At 44.7% G+C, this 12,237-nt stretch overlaps 1 protein-coding gene across 1 annotated transcript in view; it reads left to right on the top strand.

Moving 5' to 3' along the window:
• Positions 1 to 12,237, top strand: part of ABLIM3 (actin binding LIM protein family member 3) — a 115,038-nt gene that overhangs the window by 75,286 nt on the left and 27,515 nt on the right. Inside the window, exons 7-10 of the mRNA XM_084838677.1 lie at positions 2,423 to 2,510; positions 7,615 to 7,673; positions 9,770 to 9,841; positions 11,391 to 11,546. Coding sequence (XP_084694803.1) covers positions 2,423 to 2,510; positions 7,615 to 7,673; positions 9,770 to 9,841; positions 11,391 to 11,546 — 375 coding nt within the window. The remainder of the gene's footprint in view (positions 1 to 2,422; positions 2,511 to 7,614; positions 7,674 to 9,769; positions 9,842 to 11,390; positions 11,547 to 12,237) is intronic.

Here is a 12,237-nt window from a genome sequence, read left to right as displayed (position 1 = left end):
ATTTCTCCTTTGCACTATTGCGAAGTTGTGCTGTTCTGCAGTAGCAGGATAGTGCAATTAGGGAAGCATGTGCTTGTGTAACTTCACAGTAGTGTGATAAAAGAAGGCTGAGGTTGTGTAACTTGTGTAACTTTCATGGAAAAGTGACCAGAAACCAACCACTTGCTTCCCTTTCATTCCCTGTGCTGCTAGGCAGATCTCACAAACAGAGATCTGCCGGCTGGAGCCCAGTACTGGCAGCAGTTTTGTCTGCTCTTGCCAAATAACTTTGAAGGCAATCTTTAAACAACTCTTTAAGCCACTATGCAGTGCCAGATGACACAATAAGCCATGCTGGTTGAAATAAACCCCACTGTAGACCACGTCTTATCAGAGTGACTTATTTTGGCATAATAAGCCACTGTGGTACAGGAAAACCGCTCACAGATGACACAAGAAACCATGGTGGATTATAAGCTACTGTGAGTAGTTTATAAACCATCATGGCTTATCATGGCGTACAAACCCAGCCATTAAGAGGCAACAACTCCCAGGCCACAAAAGGAGGGAAACTTGAGGACATTATAATACCTTTCTGCAAAAGCATAACAAAGAACATACTATGCATAGCAAGACAATTTGAAAATATGCAAGAGAAAAAATTATGTTTTTCCAAGACCTCAGTGTAGACACACTGAAAAGAAGAAAACCCCTCTACTACCTTACCACGCAACTAAGAGAAGGCAATATTGTGTACCACTGGGGTTTCCCTTTCTGAATCATTATAATGGAGGACAACATGACACACACCATAACCATGCATAGTGAAGTGAAAAAGACCTTAGCCCCCTTCAGTCTCAACCATGGAGGGGAGGAAATAGACTCCATCAGTGAGGAGGATGAAGAAAATGAGATCAGGAATGAGGAGTCCCAAGCCTAGGGGCAGAGATTCAGAAAAAGATGGAAAGTCCCTGCCCTCCCCACAAAAAGGCACTCAGCCTGTGCAATAATGAAGATCTCCAACAGCAAATGGATCAACATACTGCCCTGAAAAGAACAAGAATAATGATGCAAGATAAGAAGAGAGTAACATAGAGATGACCAAAGGGAAATTATGAATAACAATGATTGTTTAAGGTCATTTTTATTTTGACCTTTTGACCCTTTTATTTTGGGTTAGCTACTTGTTTATGTTAAGGGAAAACTGTAGGGGGGATCCATTCTGCCAACAGTGTTTATTCCACTGGTGTTGGACACCGTTGGATACAACCCAATGAATTTAGAGATAAAAATTCAAGACCACCGGCAAGTAGATTAGGTAAATAAGAAAGAGCAATACAATTTTATTAGAAACAAAAAAGGAGACAAGCTCTACAGAAAACCAATTCGCTCTCCTTTTTTTTTATTTTTTATTGTGAGTTTTAACAAAGCAAAACAAACAGAAAACATAACAATTTATTTATTTATTTATTTATTTATTTATTTATTGCATTTATCCCACCTTTTTTCCTCTTGCAAGGAACCCAAGGTGGCTTACATTATCCTCCTCTTCTCTATATTATCCTCACAACAACAACCCTGTGAGGTAGGTTGGGCTGAGAGTCTGTGACTGGCCCAAAGTCACCCAGTGAGCTTCCATGGCTGAGTGGAGACTAAAACCTGGATCTCCTGGCTCCCAGTCCAACACTCTAGCCACTACACCACACTGGCTCTCAAACCCAAAAATAAAAATATAACAACATATTCTAAAATCCTCAGTTTCAAATATTACAATATTCTAGAAAAAAAGGGGAAAAAACATAGGTTATACATAAACATCAGTAAAAGCAGACCAGATATCCACATATAAGTCCATTCACAAGTGGCACCTATATACCACTCTTTCAAATGTTGCTAGCATTGTTAAGTCTTCAGTCCATTGCATTATAGGCGGTGAGCTTTTATCCTTCCAGTATCGTAGTATCAGTCTTTTAGCAACCAAAAGTGCACAAAAAATCCATTTACGCTGACCATGTGTTACATTCCAAGAAGCAGGTAAGTAATTTAAAAGAACATTTACATCAGTAAATATTAAAGAGCTTTCCAATACAACATTTATCCATACAATAACTTCCTCCCAAAAGGGGGCAACCATTGGGCATTTCCAAAACTTATGAATAAGAGAAGCATTGACTGCATTACACCTCCAACAATAGTTATTCCTTTAATCTGTTTGTTTATTTTTATTGTGAGCCAGATTTTGAGAGGGTGGGGCTATTGGCCAAAAGCAAGATTAAAACATTAAACAAATGTCTTATTGAATTGGTTTAACAAATATGAAGTCTGTATACAAAACAAAACAAGAACATTAAACAAACAAATTCTCATGGGAATTGTGACAAATGTGAATGGACTAATTATGTTTGTTCAACATTGTTTTCTTTTCTCTCATTGATTCTTTTAGGCAGGAGGGAAGCATTATCACCCCACTTGTGCCAGATGTGTGCGTTGCCACCAGATGTTCACAGAAGGGGAAGAGATGTACCTCACAGGTAGGAAAACCAGTTTCTGGGGTAAAAGGTCTCACTGTGGAGCAGATTGCCTACTTCCATCCAAGCCACAGGGCTGGGCAGTATTTTTGCTTCTCAGATCTACTGGGTTGTTGTTGCTGTTTACTAGAACCCCTAGATCCACCACCACAGCCAGATGCAAAAGACATTCACTTAGAATTTAAAAAAAACCCCAAAGAACGGGGTGCCTCTGAGCACATCAGTGGTGAGCAAAGCATAGATCCCCAGATGTTTGGGACTTCAACTCCCAGAAGCCCCTGCCAGCATGACCAATGGTTGGAAATTCTGGGAACTGAAGTCCAAAACATCTGGAGATCCACTCCCCCCCCCCCCGCTTACACAAATTCTATTCCTGGTTACTCCAAGTTTTCTTCTATTTCTGCAGCTGAGTTTAAGTGGGAAAAGTAATTTTGTTGGCATTATTAAATAATGGGGAGTCAGAAAATAACCCTTGCTGATCTATTGCAAATCACCCAGAGAGCTACCAGTAGATCCTGATCTACCTTCTGGCCACCCCTGATATAGACAGCCTTGTTATTCAAAACTTGCACTTAACATTTCTTAAGGCTATTATGAACATTTATTGAGAGCCATACTTTGCTTCTTTGAAGGTCACTGAGTCCTCCATTATGACAGAATCCAGATGTTCTTAGAGATACAGGGATTCATCTTCACTGCACATTGCATGATATACAGATGCATATTATCAGTCCCATTTCAAAGAGAAGAGTGTTGAGGTTTTCAGACAGAGGCCACATGATTAAGCCCCAAGTCAAACTTATTTAAATTTTCTGATTGCAACAGGCTTAACTCCCTCAGGAGGTTATGGTATATGCAGAAAGAAGAAAAGAAATTACTGGGTCTCAATGTGAGTTTAGGGTCGTTTTTCCCATTCAGGTCTATTTTCAGCTTAGGGGGAAGAGTGTTTATCATAGACAACCTCTAGGTTCTTGTCACCCTGAGTCACTAATTACCCTGTGTCTGACTGCACTAATTGCAGCTTTGGTTCCTCCCCACCCTCACACTGCAGGAACTGTGGGCTTTGGGACGGGACTGCTTTCTGTGTGGGGTAGCAATTGACAGTTGGTTCACTGTGTGGGAGTGGACGTGCCATTAGTGTCACATTGGCCCATCAGCCAGCGTGGTGCTAGCAGAAACCCCACCACTGTGATGGGGGTGTGGAGAAAGGGCAACTCCTCCAAAGTATTGCACCTGGCCATCACACTCAATGCTCTGTTGCTGGGAAGCTCCTGTTGCTATGGTGACCATGGCCTCAAAGTATGGCGCCTAAAAGTGGGAATATATTTGTGGGTAGAAGGAGGATGCTGGGGAGGGCAGTTTTCTGGCTATACAAGCTAATAATTCATACTGTGGCTGGGAGGTGACTAGCTGAATGGCCCTGTGAAAGTCAGGACTGGTTTTCACACCCAGTGCTCCAATCATATCTGAGTGGACCTGACTTTTTCATTGGTATATTCCTAGAACAGGAATAAGGTTCCTTTCCCAGCTTCACTGTAACCCTGAATTTCCCCTCTTTTGCCTCCCCTCCCTGCATCCTCTTCTTAACAAGGGCATTCTAACACTATTTACTTTACTTTTGAATCCATGCATGTGGATTCACATCCATGTCTTAAGGTTCATTTCAGTCACAACCTAGGAAGGGTAACAGATGTCTATTTCTTACGGAAAGTGGCCATTCAGAACAAGTCCCAAACCTCTATTTATAGACTATATGTCTTTCCTGGGAAATAGATGCACATATTAGCTTCCCCTGGTTACATTTATATACACATCTCAGGACACGTGTGTGCACTGATGTCTTCAAAAAAGAATGTCACAGCAACAGAAGCAGTCTATAAACGTTACTTGTTTAACAGGCATAACTTTTTCTGCAAGATTTAATGTGTTCTCTGGGAAAAGCTAGGAGGTAAACTCTGTCTTGATTCAGAGCCTGTACCTCAAAAGAATGCTTCATCTCTTGCTGTCCTGAATGCAGCACTTGGCAGGCCGCAGGGAATAGATATTGTTGGGCACCTGCTGAGGCCCACACCCATGCAGGGGGCCCGCTGCCATTCTCTGGAACCTTCTGGTCCTCCAGCCTCTCTCCTTTACCGCCACTGCCTGGTCACCTGCTGCCCCCTCCAATCATGCAAGCAATGACCAAAGTGGGAGAGGGAGCAACAGCATCCATTTCCTTGTGCTTTCCCTCTGGGCAATTGTGCAGACCGGGCCCAGAGGGAGACAGCAAGTGAGTGGACCGAGGTGCCTTGGAAAGGAGGAGAGCCCAAGCCCCCCGTAACCAGCACTGGCAGTTTGGTAAAGTCAGAGCTGACTTTTCTGCTGGAAGTTGTTGTGTTTGGTGTGTTTTGCTCTCTGCAAAGACAACTCATTCAGTTTCAGCTCAAAGCCTATAACAACTTATTATTCATATTTCAATCATCTGTCTGGCAGTTTGGATGATGTCTTTCTATGGCCAGGTAGATAAAAGCATGTCTAATTCAAACTGATTCCTAAAGGAAAAAAAGAAAAAGCCTGTGATCTTAGTTTGACCTTTACCAGCACCCAGGAGTAGCTAGCTGTCAGACCTAGGGTGATAACAGTGACCCTGGGAGGAGGATACAGCCACAAATTTGAAGCATGTGGACTCATATTACAGTGTCAGTGTTGTGTCTGTTCCTGGCATCTGTCTTTTCAGCTCCAGTTGATAGTATGTTCCTGTGACCACACCATTAAGGTGGAAGGATCTTAGGAAAGTCAATATAAACCCCTACAAATCAATGGCATGCAGGATCATCACTAAGTCTGAAAGCATGTCTCTTTCTTTCCTTCCATCAGACAATGTAACCATGAAAGGAGAGGCAAGGATGGAAAGGGGGGGGATCTGAATTTCTCTTTAAAAATGAACACCCTGCCCTGTTGAGGTCTGACTTTTATGTTTTTGTCACATTAATATACCCCCTTTCCGTCCAATCACCCAAGGTGGTTTTACCGTGCTGTGTTGTATTGGCTACCTTATTCAAAGCTGGCCCTAGATTATTAGGGCACCCTGGAGAATATCTTAGTACTGCTTCTCTATGTGATGTGTTTAGAAATCATAGAATCGTAGGGTTGGAAGGGGCCTGCAAGACCATCAAATCCAACCCCCTGCTCAGTGCAGGAAGGCTGGTTCCCAGGCGGTCCCCCATCCAAGTACTAACCACAGCTGACCCTGCTTAGCTTCCGAGATCAGATGAAATCAAACGTCTCAGTGCTGTTTGATCCACTCCTTTATCTCTTAGCATCCCATTACCGCACTCTGTTGCTACAGCTTTTGACTACCACCTGCCACAGGCAATGCTGCCAGCTATGTTACTAGTCCAAGAGAAGGGACTGGGACAAGGGTTTCATATAATCAATTAGAACGGTGATGCATTCACCCCACAACCTTGCCCCAGCTTTCCCCAACCTATCAGACCAGGGAAAACAGGAACTGCCTTGAATTGTTAAGGGAGTACCAAGCAAAGAACTCCAGAGCACTCTCTGAAGTGGTGGAATTGCACAGCACAGGAGCTAGCTGAACTGCATTCCCTTCTGTATAGGTATCCAGAAGTAATGTCCCATTTGTCCAATGAGTGGCCAATCCTTAATGTTATCTATTTCTTTTTTTAAAAAAACGTCAGTCAACATATCCAGTAGAAGATTCAGTGAATGTGAGATGAGGGTTTTTCAGAAAGGCCTGATGTTTGAACCTGCCCCCAAACATAACTCCTTTAACTCAATGGTTGAGATGCAAATTATGTTTAGGAAAATTCACACTTCTGATTTTTTTTTTTTTTAAGGGAGGCAGTGTTCCACTCCAAGAATGATCTGTCATGTTCAAACCAAGATCCACTTTTAATCCTCCTCCTAATAACCCTAGAGTCCTTGCATTTGAAGAACTGCTCACAAGGGAGGTAGAGGACCTAGAAAAAACAGAGGCGCACACTTGGCGTAACCTCACCAAAGAGGAAAATATGGCATTGTTTGCCTTTAAGGGGTTATAAAGACGTGGCATTTAAGCCAGCTGACGAAGGGGGAACAATGGCAGTCATAAATGAAGGCGATTACCTTCAAGAGGCTCGTCGCCAGCTTCATAATGCTACCCATTATGCGCTATGTCAGCACAGCACAACCTTACAAGTGAAGAAAGAAATAGGGTAGTGGATGAGGTGTTCCTCATGGGGTTCACCAGTAAGCCCAGGCATGACTTTTACTGAAGTGCAGCTGTTATCTGCCAGCTGCACACTGGGGCCTGGATTGCATAGGTTGCAGTGTGGAGCTGCACAGTCCTGACTTCTGCCAGGGGGTTAGACTAGGTGGCTTTTTAGTTCATTTCAACTCTATAATTCTGTAATGTGCCCACATACATAATCACTAGGATGGGCACCAGTATAGCATCCTTGCCTTTGAATAGTGGAGACTTGCTGCCAAATTCCAGTTTGCATTCTGGGTGAGATGGGTTTTCCTGCTAGCTAAATGATCCAAGCCCAATCAATGCTTAAATACTGGCCATGGCGTATTTATTGCGGTTTGTTGCACAAATGCAAAGTTCCCCTAGTGTTAAGAAGCTTGCAATCCAAAATATTTCTTTCCAGTCGGAGTTTCTGATGTGAAGGCAAGCAAAGTCAGGAATCAGATGGGCAGAATTAATGGGCCACCACGCAGACAGAAGAAGGTCCACCCTAGTAGCAGGGAACATCAGACCAAAGTACAACAGGAGATTTCTCCCAACCCCCTTAGAAACACAGCAACGAAACAACTGGGTTGGGCATACTGATATTCTTTTTTATAGCACAATAACAGCGTATTCTTCCTTATTGTCCTTATGTATATGTTTTAACCATATAGATAAAAAAAAATCATCAGTAGATTTTGTTCCAATTATATCTACTGTCACCTATATGCCCAACCCAGTTGTTTTGTTGCTAATATCAAGGGCCAGGCCAGGAACAAGGAGCATTGGAAGCTTTATGTAGCGTGTGTGTGTTTTAATGAACCTGGGCAAGGTATGTAAATCACATTCTCCATGGCACAGCTTGCAGTTCTGATGCATTGTCCTCTGTTTCAGGTTCGGAAGTGTGGCATCCCATTTGCAAACAAGCAGCAAGGGCAGAAAAAAAGCTAAAGGTAATACGGAGTTGGGGATGGATGGGAATGAGAACTTCAGTAATTACTTGTTGTGGTATCTAATGTAGGAATATATTTGAGACTGGAATAGAGAGTTTATTTGCTTGCTTTGAAAGTAATAACCCCTCTGCAAAGCAATTGTGGGAGGAGGAGAAGTTTGAAATGTCGCATCTGAGGGCTTTGATCCTTCAGATGGGACGTGTGCCCTTGGACTAAAATTACAGGCGCAAACATCTTTGAGGCTGAACCAGACTTCATTCCTATTTCTTAAATCTTCATACTCTACGTAGCTGTAGTGTCTGGTGCATCTGCACCAGCTTTTGTTGCAGACACATACAATGAGAAAGGGGGATCCATATCTCTAAACATTTAAGGACACAGAATGGACATTGGCTGAAGAACCACAGTTGGCCCTGGCTGTCTGGAACATGTGTACTGCATATCTGGAGATGCACAGTTGCAAACGCTGGTGTGAAATTATTCTGGCCATGGCAAACTCATTTGCTAAGTAAACTGTGAGACGTCTCTCAGCATCTTGTTTTTGCTGTGCAGCTGCCATATTTCTGGCCAGGGCCAGAAAGTAAGTAGAGCGGTTGTCCATATATCCCTGACCAAGCTTTCTTCCCAAATGGGCTATATATGTGCTTCTTACTCCTGCCCCATATTCATATTCCTATGTATTAAGTAACTATTTTTAAACCCGAGGCCCTGAATCAAGACAGAGATCACCTCTTAGTCCAGGAACTAAATCACCACTTGTATAGATTGGCCTTGCAGCCCAGAGTGATGGGGTGGGGGGCTATTAACTCTGACATGTGTGCTATTAGCACAGATTAGCTCGTGTATTGGCAAAACTGCTACATGGCTTACAGAGATCAGATGACATAATTCAGTGCATCGAAGTGCAGCAACAAAACCCTTGTGCAACTTTCCCCAAACCTGGGCCTCTCTAGGTGTCTTGGGTTACAACTCCATCAGCCTCAGCCAGCATGGCCAATTATCAGGGATGATGGGAACTGTAGTCCATCAACTTCTAGGGAAGGCTGATTTAGCATCTCAAGGCACAAGTATATATTATGGAGAATACATGGCTGCTGCCAACCCAAGTTTTTTCCCCCCCCACACACACACACACTGCATCTCCCCAGTAACGTCTAATAAAGGAAAAAGGTGAGGTCTCATCATCATCACGCTCAGCATTGCTCTTCCCCCTGCAAACAGCAGCCAGTGAAACTGAGGGAGAGGAACACTGAATGGATGACATCAAGCCATACCTTTTATTTACCAAACATTACCAGGCGGATACATTGTAGAGGGGGGGAGGTGGTGGTTGGATGGGTGGAATGAAGGTTGGTGCCAGTGCCAGCTATAGGTTTTTGAGGGCCCTTGGGCAAGGCACCTACAATGGGCCCTTTCCCTTAGTGAATCTACCTTCTCACTGCCATTGATGCCAGCTGCTATTGCCCCTCCTCCTCTTTCTCATCATGGCCACCACTTGCTTGCTTGACAGGTAGAGAGCCAGGGAGCAAGTAGGCCATGGCATCTACTGCTCCGCCTTCTTACCACCACTGCTGTCTGGGTTACAGTGAGAGGCAGGTGAGCGAGCAGGTTGCAGTGATGAAGCAGAGGAGTGGAGCCCTAGTGGGGTATGTGCCCTTGGCCGGTGCCCAGCCATGCCTACCCTTGACACCAGCCCTTGTTGGTGCCAGCTACACATTCTCTATAATGTCTCATTAGGCCCCCAGGTATATTCAGTTGGCATGCAAGTAGCTGGTGCAACACTGATGACATTTCACAGTTATTTTCTACACAGTGGCTGGTATTTGGGTCTGAAGTAAACCGTTCAGATAAACCACATGCATGGAGCAATGAGGGTCTGGATTGCGGAGTATGATCATTAGTGGCAAGTGCGACAAAACATATAGTAATTAAGGCCTTTCAGACAGAAGAACAACAGGCAGGTCGGTGACATCTTTGCCATTACCAGCGATGTGCCGCCCGCTCAGGTCAGGGTTGGTTGCCATGTTTCCTTCAGTGTCATGGATTAGGTGGAGGCCAGAAAGGTTGAATGTATAAGCCATTTTCTGTCTACACAGCACAGAAGAACATCAGAAACCTCCATCTCCCCTCCTGGCTCCAGCATCGGCTCCCCCAACCGAGTCATTTGCGTAAGTACAATTCCATGGCTGAAACAGGTGTGTGGCAGCTGGGACTGAGGCTTGCAGCCCCACAGGTACAACGTGAAAAGGCATGTCACATGGGTCCCAGGAGGGGTGAGGAGAAGAAATAATCCAAGACACCCATGTAGCTGTTGAGAACTAGATTCTTACAGACTGGGAACAGTCTTCTCAGATCCAGTGAGCAGTGCAAAGGCAAAGGTTGGACAAGTTCAGCCTGCTGTGTCTACCCCTGACCTTGAATGCCTGACTGCCCAAGGGCCCTGGTGGTTTCTTTAAGCATCATCTGACTGAAGAACGCAATGCATATTGCCAAGGCAGTTCATGATGTTTTCAGTCCCAGCCCCAATGCTCCTTTCCCGCTGTTGACTTGTCTACATAGGGAGAACCTAGTCATCTTCTCCAAGGTTCAGTGATGTAGTGATAAATTTTGAGGTGGCTCAACAACACTACAAGCGAGAAGGATCTTGGAATTGTTGTAGATCACAAGCTGAAGATGAGCCAACAATGTGATGTGGCTGCAAAAAAGGCAAATGCTCTTTTGGGCTGCATTAATAGAAGCATAGCTTCCAAATCCCGGGAAGTACTAGTTCCCCTCTACTCAGCACTGGTTAGGCCTCATCTGGAGTACTGTGTCCAGTTCTGGGCACCACATTTTAAGAAGGATGCAGACAAACTGGAGAGGGTTCAGAGGAGGGCAACAAAGATGATCAGGGGACTGGAAACAAAGCCCTATGAAGAGAGACTGAAAGAACTGGGCATGTTTAGCCTTGAGAAGAGAAGACTGAGGGGAGATATGATAGCGCTCTTCAAGTACATGAAAGGTTGTCACAGAGAGGAAGCCAGGATCTCTTCTCGATCATCCCAGAGTGCAAGACACGGAATAATGGGCTCAAGTACAGGAAGCCAGATTCCGGCTGAACATCAGGAAAAACTTCCTGACTGTTAGAGCAATACGACAGTGGAACCAGTGGGTTCTCCCACACTGGAGGCATTCAAGACGAGGCTGGACAGCCATCTGTCAGGGATGCTCTGGCTTGGATTCCTGCGTTGAGCAGGGGGTTGGCCTCGATGGTCTTATAGGCCCCTTCCAACCCTACTATTCTATGAGGTGCAGGTGGTCATCATGACAATCCTCATAGCCACAACCTAAGGAGAGTCCAAAAATGCAGGCAGCTGTGTTGATCTATATCTATAACAATATGTTGTTGCTGGGAAAATACATTTACCCCCAGCTGCTGTGAGGATTGCAGCTAAGCTCAGAGGGAACCTGGAAACCTGGGGGAGGGGGTGATGTCATCATCCCTGCCAATCAGAATGTCCTGCCACTTCAACCCTGTGAGCCCTGGCTCCGCTACACCACTGCCAAGGTTTGATCCTTCCCTCTTCTCTCCTCTGTGGTAACAATCTGGCCCCTGTTTGCTCTGATGATGCCTTCAACCTGTGTATTCCAACTTGCCCCTTCTCCCCCTGCATTCCCAGTTCCCATTTCTTTTCTCTCTGTGTTTGTTGCTCTATCTATATCTTTCCCTTTCCTTAGGCTAAAGTGGATAATGAGATCCTTAATTATAAAGACCTAGCTGCTCTTCCCAAGATTAAAGCCATCTACGAGGTGCAGCGCCCTGACCTCATTTCCTATGAGCCCTATCACAGATATACGTCGGATGAGACGCTGGAGCGATATAGCTATGGGGAGGTACAGCTTCTTGACAATTTCACCTGGGACACAGGGAGCCAGTAAGGTGGAAACAGAGCTTTATCTATCTACTATATCTGTAAACCCCATTAATTTTGATGGGATTATTTGAGATTCACAATACCTGAGATCCCTCCACACACACACACACACACACACACGTACAAAAAGCAAAAATCCAAATTGGTTACTGCTAAGCAGCCATCTTGTCAAGAGGTTGAAAGTGTCCAGGTGAGACCTGATCTGAGGTCTCACCTGCTTCCATCTTCTGCTGTTGGGGCACAGATGGAAAAAGTGGCATGCCACCTTTCAGAGACAGACTAGTGTGTTTTCTGCCCAGGGATCAGAGATGGGAATCTAGTTGTTATTAAAAATGCTGTACAAGTGGAACAAGGTGAGAGGAGGAAGAGGAGGTCTCCCTGAAAGAATTACCCTTCAGTGCCCAACATGCCCAAGGAGCTCTCTTCAGCTGGGTCCTGACAGATCCAAACCTTCTTGAGGAGCAGAAGAGAATGGGCATCTTGATAGCTCTGAAAGAGTTGTAGTTCAACACGTCTGGAGGGCGCCAGATTGGAGAAAGCTGCTTTAAGAGTGCCACAAGCCATCTGATTGATACTGCTGTAACAGACTAATGCAGCTTGGAACATGGGAAGCTGCCTTATACTGAGTCAGACCCTTGGTCCATCTAGCC

The sequence above is a fragment of the Heloderma suspectum genome, chromosome 2 (assembly GCF_057233095.1).
Source record: "Heloderma suspectum isolate Gila_16-S chromosome 2, 16-S_ref, whole genome shotgun sequence".
Classification (NCBI taxonomy): Eukaryota; Metazoa; Chordata; class Lepidosauria; order Squamata; family Helodermatidae; genus Heloderma; species Heloderma suspectum.
Note: the sequence above shows the minus strand (reverse complement) of the source record. Positions and strands in the feature narration are given on the sequence as shown.